General features: G+C 43.1%; 1 protein-coding gene across 1 annotated transcript; it reads left to right on the top strand.

Moving 5' to 3' along the window:
* The first annotated feature begins 1,137 nt into the window (after positions 1-1,137).
* On the top strand, positions 1,138-11,193 carry LOC121854706 (threonine-rich protein-like). The gene is made up of 3 exons (XM_042349437.1): positions 1,138-1,159; positions 9,014-9,301; positions 9,782-11,193. Exons 2-3 carry the CDS (start codon positions 9,014-9,016, stop codon positions 10,109-10,111), a joined length of 618 nt encoding a protein of 205 aa, XP_042205371.1. The 5' UTR covers positions 1,138-1,159; the 3' UTR covers positions 10,112-11,193.
* Positions 11,194-12,310: the final 1,117 nt, after the last annotated feature.

Below are 12,310 nucleotides of genomic sequence, written 5' to 3'. Positions count from 1 at the left end.
TTGAACAGTTGTGCTCTATCTACCGGTGTCTTTAATAATGGTCCCGAGTTGATCCATTTTATTCCTCTCTGTATTAACTAGACATACTTACAGTGCCTCGTTAGCCGCTTGGGCGGTCGGTCAAGTCTCTGTTACGCATTGTTGGCAAGTACTCGGCATGGCTAACCTATTTGTCAGGAGCCAGGCATGCACTGGCTCTTGAATGTATCTGAGTCTGCCCCAGTGTTGGTCAAGTCTGGTCCCGAAAGAGCTCATATGCACATTCGTGCAGTCACAACACTCTCTGGCAGATTGTTCCAAGAGTTTCAATTCTCACTCCGAAAAAGTCTGATGTCTTATTAACATTAACTGCATGTGCATATGTGTCTATGATTTATATTATTTCTTATTAATCTTGGCCCTATCATCAATAGACACAGAATCGAAAGTGAGTGAAAGAGAGAGAGAGAGAGAGAGAGAGAGAGAGAGAGAGAGAGATTTGCAACACACGCATTAACCGCCTATGTGGACAGTACGCCGTGTGTGTTGCAGTGTAAGAGACGTAACACTACGGGGCTGACCAGGGCGAGTTGACAAATGGGTCACGGAGGCTGAAGCCCTGTAACTAAAGGTATGCAGTTTTGATTATGTATGCAATCACATGAAAATTAGGTAAGCCAGCTTATTCCACCTGGTGTTTAATCAGGTTAACGTTACCAGGGGAGGGGTCAGGTTAGGTTATGTTAGGTTAGCGCTAGGGTGTTTAATCACCAGGTAAAACAAGCTGGGTACCCAATCTTCACGTGTTGCGTAATAATTTAGAATTCCAATGAATTAGTTTGAACACACACACACACACACAGAGAGCCACCAGTTCGTTCATTATAATATTTTTATCTCAGCTATAAAGCAACGCCTCGCCACCCTAGTATGGGACTGTTTCCCATCTCAACTAAAAAAGAAAGTTTCAGACAATCTTCACCTTGCTATCCCGATATTCTATGCCCCTCCCCCTTCTTTAAACCCAGCCTCCTTCTCTCGTTGGTCCCGCCTCAAGGGATAGTAGTTAGCTCCGCCCCTCAACCATAACCAATTCCCGCCTTTTGGTCGAGTCTCGTATATAAGGGTTTCATAAGGTCCAGAAAACAAGTTTCAAGAACCTAGCTGAGATATAAACAAGGTAGGTGTTGCCGGTCGTGACACACACTGTGAGTTACACACATAAAAAAAAACTGAGTGACTATCTCGTGAATGACTCAGAAACTCTCAGGACTTAAGCAAGACGATGATTATTGTAGTGAGGATAAGTGACTTGACTGATGATGATAACGTGACAATCACAACAGACAGGAGACTAAAGAACTAATACCACAAAGCAGCGACTCTCGTAAGCAATAAGTCAACACATCACTCACACAGGAGACCAGCTCTTAAGGACACAGTGACAATCAAGTTGAGTCAAAATCTGATCATTAAGACAGAAAACTATAATAATATTTAAGTCATAAAGAAGACTTTCCTGGTGCAGCAGCAGCAGGTCGTGACGACAGCAGCAGGCTCGTTCCTTAAGACAAATGTGTGACGTGTGTTGTGATATGTCGTCTTTCTCTGGTCTTTCATCCTCTCTGTCAATCCTTTATCCACGTGGCTCACACGTTATCTCTCATTTCATCTTCGTCTTCTCTCATTCTCTTTACATCATGTCTTATTTTCTTTTACCCTTGACTTGTGTTGTTTATTACTATTTAGACAAGGATTTTAGGCCTATTTATCCAGATCTTCATCTGTTTTTATTAGAATAGTTTAGTAATAAAGCGACTGTGTTATTGTCTCTCGAAGGTTAACACATTGGACTTGACGACCTGGTCGGGTTGAGGTTAACAATACGCAGTGTGAGGCTGTTTTTTTTTTCTCATGATGTTTTGTTGTCGTCAGTTTTGACATTTCAAGTAGTGATCCCTGACAGTGCCGGTTGAAGGTCAACCCCAGGCGCCTTTATTATTATTATTATTATTATTATTATTATTATTATTATTATTATTATTATTATTATTATTATTATTATTATTATTATTATTATTATTATTATTATTGACACGAAAATTTTGTTTTTCGTTAACTAGTTTTGGCGTAAGACTTTTGCTAATAAGTGAAATGAAAAGAAATTAAAAAGAACATAGGCACAAGTCTGTTGGTCTTCCTTTGGACATTCTCAATCAAGTATCAGTCTTTAATATCTTGGAACCCAAACAGAATGTCAGTTCTCCAAGCTGGAGAGCATTACACTATTGAAGAGCCTCATCAGGGACGGCTCATCTAACAAACACTGGATATGTGTATGATCGTCGTGGAAGTTGTACTAGTTTACTTGCCTGGTTTACCTTCTCACAATGATCCAAGTACTGCAGAGCTAAATAGTACACGAGAAATATTCAATAGCAGTAGTAGTGAATGCAAAACTAGGAGTCTCTCTCTCTCTCATCTGTTTCTCAGACATAATAACTCGGCTGTATTAAGTGACGATACATTTATCATCACAACTTTCTCCCGAGACAACAACTGGTGGCCTCGACGTTTACAGTAGTTATACCCCCCCTCAACTGGCCGCCAGCTGGACCACCACAATCACTCCTTCCTTTGCACGATGGTAAGCTTAGTGGAGTAAAATGATACGTCAGGGAACTTTTTTATTATATAGAAATATATCTATACTTCTGACACAACATAGTCATGGATTCTTTGATACAAAAATGGATTATGAACAAGTGGTTTTGTGGTGAGTGGAGCGTAGCAGCTGACGCAGTACATTACACAAGTGTTATCATTTGTCAATGAAAGTTTTTATTAGCCGTAAAATACATGAACGTGTAAATGTATGACAATGTGTACAATAATTTATTTGTTTTGTAGACAGTAAAGAGAGTTTTGTAAAAGTAATGTTGAGAGCGGAGGCAACGGCTGACGCGGCGGTGCACGTCATCTCGCCCACCGATCAGCCGGTGTCTGTTGTCGCTGCCTCGAGTAACAGCTCCTGCTGCTGCTACTCCAGTATTAGTGAAGGCGATAATGTTGGTGTTGCCGTCCTGCTGCTTATGACCAGGATAATATTACTCTTGTTTTCATACACCTTCAGCTAATTACGCTGATATATTATTTTCTTTCTTAGCAAGTAACGAGGGAAGATAACCACAATTGATCGTATCCTCTCAATACAAAGGAAGATGCACATAACACACAAGATGATTCAGTCAGAACTTGTTTACCATGTTGCAATTAAATCTCAAATTGGAAGGTTGATAATTTAATATCGGCGGGAAGCAAAGATGTCGGCCAGGAAGTCGCAGCAGCACCTCTCACTCCCTACTACACCGGGCAAACGAAGCCATTTATCATCATTCTCAAGTACGCCCAGTGTTAGTCTCATTCATATCTATCTCCCGAAAGACTATATTTTAAGAGTGGCGACAGCGCGTGGTGTTGCACTCTGTGTGTGTGTGTTTTATTTAACACTCACCACAGTTTTCTCGGTGTCATCTTCCATAAACAAAAGAGCATCAATAAGTCAAACAGCGTGGCTAAACTCACTTATTGATACTCTCATGGATGAACACACATGTGAGTACAGGTATTGTGTTCATCCCGTTCTACCATGACAAGACTTACCCGTCTTCATCCACCAGGGACCACACCCTTCTGTTCCCATACATCTCCCCATTTCGTAATACTGACCCCTCCCTTCACTATACCATCCTCTTTGTGTGGCAATACGTCTACAGTGGTCCAGGGTGGTGGTGACGACGGTGGTGTTAGTGGTGGTGTTTCCTGGGGCGGTTTAAGTATGGATGGACAGTCTCCTCAGTCGTTCACACTGTTGACAACATACTGTACTGTACTGTTGCCTGTCATGATGAGTTTCAAAATCCATTTGATTGCGTTAAAAATTATAAGAGTAGAGATATATCGAATAAAATCATTTGTAACTTTAATTTTATATTTTGTATTCATATGAGCAAAATTATCCACATGAATACAAAATATATGGATAATTTTACCTCAGATCAAACACACACACATACACACACACACACATTATATATATATATATATATATATATATATATATATATATATATATATATATATATATATATATATATATATATATATATATATATATATATATATATATATAACGGTTTATTCAAAGAGCATGGCAGCCAGAAAGCTGAAAATATACAGTTGCATAATTGGGGAATGGGTCTCTTGATTTACAAATAATATGCAAGTAACATAAGTGATACAAATATGATATATAATAACTAGGTGGGGAGAAGCTCAAACTACAGGGCATTTCAACATAGTGACAGTGCAAAAAGTAAGATTGATTGGGAGTGAATGCACTGGTTGATTACAAGTTATTGATAAGTTTTACAGTGGTTGGGACTGGGCTGTTTTTATAGCGATCAGTTCGTGCTCGTATGGGCTGGATGCAGTTGTAGTGTCGAACAGCAATTCTCGGGCAAGGGATCTTAGGTGGTAGTAGGAGCCGGTGTCGAGGATGGTGCAGAAGCTTGTCACCAAATTTGCAGATGAGGTCGTGGTGATGGTCGGTGAGAGCCGAGAGGGTCAGTGTGTTGTGCACTTCTTGATATGTGGAGTAGGAGGGGCAGAGAATAATCTTGCATGCCCTCTTTTTGCACGTTTTCTATGTGTTTACGTTGTGTGGCATTTAGGAGGAAGACCAGGTAGAGGAGGCATAGGTGAGTTTGGGAAGTATGAATGTTGAGTAAACACTGAGGAGCTCGGGTGCAGGAACTCCGAGGGACTTGAGTCGGCGGAGGAGGTGGAGACGGAAACTGGAGGGTTTGACAACTTCACTGACGTGTGGTTTCCAATTTAGTTTGTTGTCTATGGTGACGCCGAGGAGCTTAGTGGAATCTACAACCTGGAGTGTGTTGGGGCCTAAAGTAATGGAAGGGGGTGGGACAACGTCGGAGGAGAGGTTGATATGCATAACCATGGTCTTGGTATGGTTGATGGTGACGTGGTTGTTGGTGGCCCAGTTTTGGACTGTTCAATAAATCCTGAAGGGCGGTATAGTCGGGAGCAGAATTATTTCTGCTGATCCCAATGGTGGAGTCGTCGACATATTTCCAGCGAGTAGGGGTTTCTCTTAGAGCATCATTGATAAGCAAAAGGAAGCATATAGTGGTCCCATCTTGGTCCCTCGGGAGACGCCACAGGTGAGTGACTGAAAGGTGGAGACAGCCCCTCGGAAGCATACAGCTTGGCGTCGGTTACTGAGGAAGTCTGTAAGCCATGGTATAAGTCTTCTTCGAAACCCGAGGTCGATAGCTTTGTTGGTGATTAAATTGTGGTCGACTAGGTCGAATGCCTTAGTGAAGTCAATGAAGGCGACAGCCACAGACGTTTTTCGTTTCTCCAGATGGCGGTATACTGTATGTAGTCAAGAATGCTGACAAGACAGTGAGTGGTGGAGGAAGTTTTCATATTACCAAATTGCTGAGGATCTGCGGCCCCTGCAATATCAGCATAAGCCCAGTCGAACACAAAACTTTCACAGATTAAGCTGGGTATTGGGGTGATTGCAATGGGTCGTAGCTGATTTATGGATTGTGGGCTGGTTGACTTGGGCACTGGTGACACTTAAGAAGTCTTCCAGTCAGATAGGCATCTGGCTTGACTGAGAGAAGCATTGTGTGTGTGTTAGAACCGATCGCCACTGTTCCTTTTCTTTATTCAAGTCTTGCAACATACGTGTATCATTGGTATTTATTTATTTATTTTATTATTATTATTATTATTATTATTATTATTATTTTACGGGGAATAGCCCACCTAGCCACAGGTCACTGACCCACATCGGGGCCTGGAGGGGGTAATAATAATAATAATAATAAAGAAATACAAAAATGACAAAAAAGATCCAGAGTGAGAAACAATAAATGTATGTTGTGTTGTCAATGGTAAGAGAAACAATTGACCCTGCAATTGTGTGTAATTGGGGCAGAAAGTCAAATCAGCTACCTGGGACTTGGTCACAATTTTCGTGATGTCTTATGGCAGCAGGGTCTACCATTAGACAACACATTATGCTTCCAATATCTTCCCAGGCGGTAGTACCTCCCTGTTTGATATCTGCCTACTACATTCTTTTCACTTCCATCCATTTGGTTAAGTTGAACAAGTGTTCATTTGATGACTCAGGATTTTACTCTTTCACTAAGATGCTTCCAATCAGTACAGCCTTCTTTTACTAGTTTATTTGTTGCATTTGAACTGTATAATTACTAACCCCTGGAAGTGGGAGGGCCAGGGTGGCCGCCTCATCTCCCCCCCGACTCGCCTTGGGACGGCTCTGCTTAAATGTATAAAATGTTATCTCTGTTTACATTTAACAAAAGATGGAAATACATTGTATTTTTTACTGTGTTCAGTAAACCCCTGGTGTGGTTATGTAATATTAGTCCACTGTGTGTGTGTGTGTGTGTAACTAATAGCGATGGGCGCAGGATGAATGAAGGGTGCTGTAAGCACGCGTTAAGTTCACTCACTCGTGTCTCCACCTACCACCCACCACCTCGGCCCGCGTCTCGTTTTCTGTTACCCAACTTTAACATATATTTTCATAATCAACCTTCACGAATCAAACATTTTACGTTCGCATTATACATTTGTTCATGTATAAAGCGAATAAAAAAAGAGCAAGAAATTTCTCCTGCATATCAACACACTAATCATCTGGGTGGTAATAACATCAGCGACTCAACTATCTTTCATTCCTGGAACACTTTCTAACTTAAATTGAAGTCACTTAACCTGTATCTTACTAGAACTGGGCACCAGGTAACGGTGTAGGGGTGGGCCTGGGGCAGACAGAGTTGGTGTGTTGATGTAGAACAGTGCTAAATTACAGGTGTGCAGGTATACATCAGCGTTGGCTACATGGCTGAGGTCGTGTACTGGTGACATTTTAGATTAACTCTTGATAGATGTGGCAGTGGGCGTGTAGGTGCTTGTTCGATGTGCATGAGGGCGTGTAGGTGCTTGATAGATGTGGCAGTGGGCGTGTAGGTGCTTGTTAGATGTGCATGAGGGCGTGTAGGTGCTTGATAGATGTGGCAGTGGGCGTGTAGGTGCGTGTTAGATGTGCATGAGGGCGTGTAGATGCTTGATAGATGTGGCAGTGGGCGTGTAGGTGTGATAGATGTGGCAGTGGGCGTGTAGGTGCTTGTTAGATGTGCATGAGGGCGTGTAGATGCTTGATAGATGTGCATGAGGCGTGTAGATGCTTGATAGATGTGGCAGTGGGCGTGTAGGTGCTTGTTAGATGTGCATGAGGGCGTGTAGGTGCTTGATAGATGTGGCAGTGGGCGTGTAGGTGCTTGTTAGATGTGCATGAGGGCGTGTAGATGCTTGATAGATGTGGCAGTGAGCGTGTAGGTGCTTGTTCGATGTGCATGAGGGCGTGTAGATGCTTGTTAGATGTGGCAGTGGGCGTGTAGGTGCTTGTTAGATGTGCATGAGGGCGTGTAGATGCTTGATAGATGTGGCAGTGGGCGTGTAGATGCTTGTTAGATGTGCATGAGGGCGTGTAGGTGCTTGATAGATGTGGCAGTGGGCGTGTAGGTGCTTGTTCGATGTGCATGAGGGCGTGTAGATGCTTGATAGATGTGGCAGTGGGCGTGTAGGTGCTTGTTAGATGTGCATGAGGGCGTGTAGGTGCTTGATAGATGTGGCAGTGGGCGTGTAGGTGCTTGTTAGATGTGCATGAGGGCGTGTAGATGCTTGTTAGATGTGCATGTGGGCGTGTAGGTGCTTGTTAGATGTGGCAGTGGGCGTGTAGGTGCTTGATAGATGTGGCAGTGGGCGTGTAGGTGCTTGTTAGATGTGCATGAGGGCGTGTAGATGCTTGTTAGATGTGCATGTGGGCGTGTAGGTGCTTGTTAGATGTGGCAGTGGGCGTGTAGGTGCTTGATAGATGTGGCAGTGGGCGTGTAGGTGCTTGTTAGATGTGCATGAGGGCGTGTAGGTGCTTGATAGATGTGGCAGTGGGCGTGTAGGTGCTTGTTAGATGTGCATGAGGGCGTGTAGATGCTTGTTAGATGTGCATGTGGGCGTGTAGATGCTTGTTAGATGTGCATGAGGGCGTGTAGGTGCTTGATAGATGTGGCAGTGGGCGTGTAGATGCTTGTTAGATGTGCATGTGGGCGTGTAGATGCTTGATAGATGTGGATGTGGGCGTGTAGGTGCTACCAGATATGGATGTGGGTGTATATATGCTGATATATAGACATAGGTGACTGGGTGGTGGTCTACTAGATGCGGTCGTGGAAGCATGTAAGGTGGCAGGCTTCACCTCATGACCTTCCTACACACGGGTGATAGTGCTGTCTGCCACACACAACACTCACCTCTTACTTTCACTTGCTACTGAGGCTCACAGTCGCAGCTTCATTACCTGGTTTAGTTTCCTTGTCATATTCATTCTTCTAAATATTTCTTCCGTTCGGTATCATGACTGTTGTGAAGAGAGAGAGACGTTCACTTACAGCTTTCATGTTGAGTTACTAGATAAAGGCATTTTGTTTTCTTGTTTTGATATTCATGAATTTTTGTCTTGATTTCCTGTTGGTGTCACAAGTAGAGAAAGAGAGATGGAGAGATTCTTACATCTTTCAAGACGACTTTATCGTTTACTCTTATATAATTTGTATGCTTCTATCCCTAAAATTGTATCTCGTTTTGTTTGGTGGTTGAAGTCAAGCTCTTGACTAACAAATAACCCTTGATGCCTGACCCTATCATTAGTATCTCAATCACTCGCTTGTTATCTCGCGGTCTTCACACCCAAGTAAACAACTAACTCCTGAAGCCTCACTCTTTACCTAAATTGATTCTTAGTCGATACATCTTATTTCTTATTGTGAGAATGTCCTGGATCTCTTCTCTATGTATAGGTCTCTAAGAATTAAGATCTCTTACACTTACTTAAGTACATCGGTGGTTGCAGATGGTAATGTCTAGGTTGTGTGTGGTGATGTGTTTGGTGGTGCCAGTGGCTGTCTGCGACAACCGGCAGCCAGCCCTCTACGGGGCGCCCCCGGCTACCTGCTATGCCCCGACCGTCACCGTCTACGATACCGTGACAGAGGTCAACACTAAGGTGGAGACGACCTATATTACTATCGTGGAGGAGGTGGCACAGACGCAGACGGAGTACGTCACGGAAACGCAGACAGAGGCTGAAACTCAGTACGTTACTGAGACGAAAGTTAACGTAGCTACTGAGACCGAGCAGGTAAGTAAATATACTGTTATTTTTATATCTCGTGTAAACTGAGAGGACGAGTAAACCCCCACTCACATGCTCAAGAAAAATAAGAATATAAGAATATTAGCGCGTAGTGAGTGTTGAGTTGACACTGTTACTGTTGTGTTGTGTCAGCCACCACTTGTTATAGGATATTACCTATTCATAGTTCGTTTTTTTATCACCATATACAACAAACAGATCTATCTATACACAGTCATAAGGGAACCCTATCTTCTGGCCCTTGGTGTGAGTGAACGTTATGATATAGTGGTGGATTGTTTTGAACACAGCTTCGTACTGTCGGACCCGGCTGGTGTGTAAATTATTCTTCGAACTCAAGTACGTACGGTTTAAGAGGAGTTTATCAAATCATCTTAGTTGCGCTCAATACCCTCGCTAACAATTTGTGAAAACGATTGTTTAATTATTGTTTGGGATAATTACCTTTACTTCCTTTTCCCCCAGGTGGTGACGACGGCCTCCGAGACTGTGTACGAGACACAGGTGGTGACACAGACTCAGATACAGGTAGATGAACGTTCGGTGACCATCACGGAGACTCAGGTGCAGAAGATGCAGGTCACCAAGTGTGCTGCCCCCACCCCTTCCTACGACCCTTCAAGGCCCAGACCCACCTACAAACCTGCGTCCACCTACCACTCCCCACCAACCGCGCCCATTTATCGTCCCACGCCCATGATGTACGGATTCGGAGGCTTCAAGGGCTACAGTGGCTTCAATGGCTTTGATTTTAAAGGCTTCAATCCGTTCCGAGGTTACGGGTCGGATAAGTAGGCCGGGTAAAAAATAGCTGGGTGAATGCAGGCTATCACTTGGGTTCTCAAAGATTTGTACCTTAAATTTTTCTCGTAACTGTGGATGTGATGACGTAATTGCTTGAAGCACAGTCCCAGTCCAATTTCGACGCCATTCTGGCAGCCGCTTTAAAGCCAGTTAGAGGTGTCCTTACATTGTCACTTCGGGGTAGATGCCAAGGTAGGAATCTATAAAAACTGGACCCGGCTCTGCATCACTCTGAAGTTGTCCTCAGCCAGTGGTTATATGTGGGTAATCTCTCGGTGATATGAGAGCTGGAGCATAATACCTCCTCCCAGGCTTATCTGAGAGAACCAGAGTTCTTGTGTTAGTTCTTACTGTTGTAGTTTGAATTCTAGGCTCAACTGGTCATGAGCACTCCACCTAAACACTTTATAGTACAGTATTAGTAACTCTTAAGGCAACATTTTTTGAGGCTATATACTGGGTGACTCAAATGCGTACAGTAAACTGCAGGGTGTATTCCTTGGACTATTTGTCGGAATCCGCATAGTTTGCTAACTACAGCACTTGCAAGATGTTGGGGGTAATGATAGTGAAGTTGGAGTGAACAACCGTAGATTTTCGTGTAATTTTATGCACATAACTCTACACAATGTGATACAAAGGCAGAGGGAGGGAATTTTTAACATATACTGTAATAACGTAACTGTATCACAGTGTGTAGTGTTGTGTGCATAAAATTACACCAAAGTCTACAGCTGTTTCACTACACTCGCTGTCATTACATCAACATAGGTACAGTATTATCATAAAGACTTTTCTAATACAGATATTTTAATTGTTTTGAGTACTGTATTAGTGTATCTGAAGTTATATCTCTTCCCTCAATAACATTCCTTTCACCATTACTATTGAACCTGATAGTTGTGAACTCAGTATAATATATTGTCAATTGAGGGGAAAATGTACAGTATGTTGTGGTCAACTAATTTCTTTAGAAGAAAATTTGTTTCTGTAAAACATCCGTCTAAACTAATATTTTTATAATGACTCAGTGTTTTATGTTTTTATATTTGTAAATAAAATTGATTTCTTAAACATATTTCTTTGCTAAAAATCTGCACTAGTCTTACAGTGGTAGAGATAATGCGCCAGATGGTTAACAGGTATGAAAATTATACTGTTGAAGTATGTCGTGGCTGAGAGGCCGTGTTGAGTACTGATACATCATGACACTAACATCAACAAAGTAATAATAATGATTATGACAGTGCACTAATACGATAAATTAATATTCAGTTCACTACGCTGACTTTAACCTCTGAATACTTTAGTTCACTCCTGCCTGGTACCGTTCACGCCACCCCTCATGCTGACCAGTCAACTAAGACCAGGCTTCCTGAAGCAGACAACTAAGGCGAGGCTTCTTGGACCAGTCAACTATGGTGAGGCTTCCTGAACCAGCCAACTAAGGTGAGGCTTCCTGAATCAGTCAATTGCAAGGTAACCTGATTGAGCCAAAGACAGGCACGGGAGGACTCTGGTATTTGCGCTAAGTTTTGGCAGAATGTTGTCATGGCTGCTCTTGCTGCTGGCTGTACGGGGGCATTAAAAGAACATGTTAAGAAGTCATATTATAATTCTAGGAGATTGTAGGCACATAATTCTAAGGTAAGAAAAAAAATATGACATGTGACTCTTCTCTAAGTTCTTCTGGAGGAACAGAGAATGGTGGAGCCAGGGAGTTCTTCTGGAGGAACAGAGAATGGTGGAGCCAGGGAGTTCTGCTGGAGGAACAGAGAATGGTGGATCCAGGGAGTTCTACTGGAGGAACAGAGAATGGTGGAGCCAGGGAGTTCTGCTGGAGGAACAGAGAATGGTGGATCCAGGGAGTTCTGCTGGAGGAACAGAGAATGGTGGATCCAGGGAATTCTGCTGGAAGAACAGAGAATGGTGGAGCCAGGGAGTTCTGCTGGAAGAACAGAGAATGGTGGAGCCAGGGAGTTCTTCTGGAGGAACAGAGAATGGTGGATCCAGGGAGTTCTACTGGAGGAACAGAGAATGGTGGAGCCAGGGAGTTCTGCTGGAGGAACAGAGAATGGTGGATCCAGGGAGTTCTGCTGGAGGAACAGAGAATGTGGAGCCAGGGAGTTCTGCTGGAGGAACAGAGAATGGTGGAGCCAGGGAATTCTGCTGGAGGAACAGAGAATGGTG

The sequence above is a fragment of the Homarus americanus genome, unplaced genomic scaffold (assembly GCF_018991925.1).
Source record: "Homarus americanus isolate GMGI-L3 unplaced genomic scaffold, GMGI_Hamer_2.0 scaffold53233, whole genome shotgun sequence".
In the NCBI taxonomy this organism is placed as follows: Eukaryota; Metazoa; Arthropoda; class Malacostraca; order Decapoda; family Nephropidae; genus Homarus; species Homarus americanus.
The sequence above is the reverse complement of the archived record's forward strand: the minus strand, read 5'-3'. Positions and strand labels throughout refer to the sequence as shown.

Bases quoted from the DNA above. Each gene is read 5' to 3' on its own strand.
- LOC121854706 (XM_042349437.1), top strand. From the start codon at position 9,014: ATGGTAATGTCTAGGTTGTGTGTGGTGATGTGTTTGGTGGTGCCAGTG. The intron at 9,302-9,781 runs GTAAGTAAATAT...CTTTTCCCCCAG, and splicing joins TAGCTACTGAGACCGAGCAG to GTGGTGACGACGGCCTCCGA.